The sequence below is a fragment of the Penaeus japonicus genome, unplaced genomic scaffold (assembly GCF_977035675.1).
Source record: "Penaeus japonicus unplaced genomic scaffold, GWHDUDI00000001_assembly GWHDUDI00000038, whole genome shotgun sequence".
NCBI classification, from domain to species: domain Eukaryota; kingdom Metazoa; phylum Arthropoda; class Malacostraca; order Decapoda; family Penaeidae; genus Penaeus; species Penaeus japonicus.
The window spans coordinates 2,492,628-2,495,127 of NW_028234440.1; the positions used below are offsets into that span (position 1 = coordinate 2,492,628).

General features: G+C 36.3%; 1 protein-coding gene across 1 annotated transcript in view; it reads right to left on the minus strand.

Annotated features, from left to right (window-relative positions):
* Positions 1 to 2,500, minus strand: part of LOC122254006 (lysophospholipase D GDPD1) — a 21,971-nt gene that overhangs the window by 1,557 nt on the left and 17,914 nt on the right. Inside the window, exon 11 of the mRNA XM_086532889.1 lies at positions 1 to 2,406. This exon is cut by the window's left edge and continues 1,557 nt beyond it. Within this exon, the coding sequence (XP_086389015.1) occupies positions 2,260 to 2,406 (147 nt within the window). The 3' untranslated portion in view covers positions 1 to 2,259. The remainder of the gene's footprint in view (positions 2,407 to 2,500) is intronic.

Consider the following 2,500-nt stretch of genomic DNA (forward strand, 5'->3'; position numbering starts at 1 on the left):
TTACAAAAGTTTACTGAAACTGCAAACGTAACAACCTATCTCAACGATGAACTACACTTTCATACACTTACATGGAAATGATAACCACAATAAATTAATCTCTGGTGTGTATGTATATATGCAGTGCTCTACCTTGCTGTACAATATGCATGATGTTGTTATTCATGAGTGTGTGCATGAGTTTATCTATATATACATTTCTATTTACTGCAACAACTGGCTAGACTTGTAACACTTCTGTCAGGATAAGTATGTTACTGAACTCATCAACAGTATCATGATAAATTTATATTGATGATAATAATGATGATGATAACAATAATGATGATAATAATAATAAAAATAATAATAATTTTAACAATAATATAGATAATAATAGTAATAATAATAATAATAAACTTACATCAACTGATCTATAGTGTCATCTTCAATTTCCTACAACACTACTGTTACTCTGCCATTATTTTATTCTCTGATTTATAATAAAAGAGTAAAACAAATAAAAAATCCTACCAATATTGCACCAAAGTTAGAGAAATTTAAATCCTGAAACACCTCATATAAAGAAATGATCTTATTTGCTTTCTGGGAAATGACAAATACAATGATGTGGTTTATCTCCTGTTCTTAAGAAGTCCAACTGCATCACCCTTAATCAACCCAATGACAGCACAAACGTCGTAGCACTTAGCTACAACGTCCCTTATATGATGGGATAGCTTGCTTTGAATCGGGCCCCTTGCGAGAGGGAAGCAAATATCTGACGATTCAAGGTGCAAGTAGTGATGAATTGAAGGTGAAGAAGTCGAAACGGAGTGGAAACGCGAGGGAGGAGAGTTACAGCCACCCTCTTGCTATCCCCTCTTGAACTGCCCGCGGGAAAGTAAACCAGAAAATCTAACTGCATGTTCATCGGATTAAAAAACTGAACGGTAAAATGGAAAAAGTACCAATGAGTAACTGTCAAGCCATGAGATTCTTTGCATGACCTTGCTACTATTCTATCTACGAAAAGCCATTGTCAGTTACAAGTCATCGTCAATGCAATATCACAAGCCCTTGTCAATCTCGTGGTTTGTGTAAGGTGGTGAGTACATGCAGGCTCCTCCCACCTCATAAAAGCGTATGGTGAGGTCATAACAAGGCCAACATCACTAGAATTTCAAAGAAATGAATAGTCATAATGACAAAGCATAGAAACACACAAATATTAGTAAAAGTAATAATAAGAAAAGAAAAAAGAGTTTCTTTCTTCCCTTCCCCTTTTTTTTTCACCTCTTTGTGTATTTTTTCTTTGTTATTAGAAAATGGAAAAACAAAACAAAAAACTCTTAAACCATTATTTCACCTTGGTTACCTTCTCGGTCGAGGCTAGAATAACGGTCGAGTTTGAGCAGATGCTTCAGGAGTGTGGATCCTGATCGTGAATTTTCTTTCCTCTTTCTTTCTCTCGAAGGATGATGATAGTCTTATGCATCATTAATAGCATCATTAATTAATCAGTATAGAGCTCTTGGACTATCTGTTGGCCTTGTATGTATTAATTCTATAATGGCAATTGTATATAAAAATATACATGAATAAATAAATAAATGGATAAAAGGATAAATAGAGTTATACCATAAGTATTACACATAAAAATTGCTTTCAGATGTCTTCTGTAATATCCAGCCTTGTAAATTATCATTTCCCACTTAAAGTTCTTCAAAATGTATGATCATGAAGTACAAATGCATCAGACAAAGTGGTTTACAGAGAGAATTCAAAAGAAATCACATAGCATGTAAATGCAAGAGAAACAAATGCCTTCCTGAGACTGTGGACAAAGAAGAAAGAGAAAAAAAAAACAAAAAAACATCCATAGTTGATGTCGGAAATTAGGGAAAGTATAGAGAGAACAACCGCTTATTCTACACTCCTAAATAGCAACCTTGTAATTTCAGCCTATATCTCCCGATCCGATTGTGACGTGTAAGAATCCACGTCTTATTTACATTACTGGGGTTGGGATGAGGGAGTTACTGTCTTGTTCTTTCTTCTTGTAAGGTTCATGTGCACTTTTTTTTTTTTTTACCCTGAACAATTCCAACTCTTTTTTTCTTTTTTTTTCCAGACAGCCACTTGTTATACTGCACAAAGGGGGAGGGGAGAGCTGGCCACAAGAACACCCTCACACTCCTCTCCCTCCCTGCTGATGATAATGGTCGGCTTGTGTGAGATTCCGTCCTCCTCTTTCTCCTCCTCATCAGACGGACGAACTTAACTGAGTTTGTGATCTTGCGTGTACTGTGGGTTCGAGTCGAGGAAGGCTCTCAGCTTGGTTGGGTAGTCGGTCATGACCCCTGTCGCTCCGGCTTCAAAGGCACAGCGGAAATCGTCTTCCGAGTTCATAACCCAGAGGTAGGTCTGGAAGAGAAGACATGGGGAAGGGATTCAGAACTATGACATTTTGATTATGGTTTATTATAGTCTCATTCATTATTGTATAATAAAGTAAGAG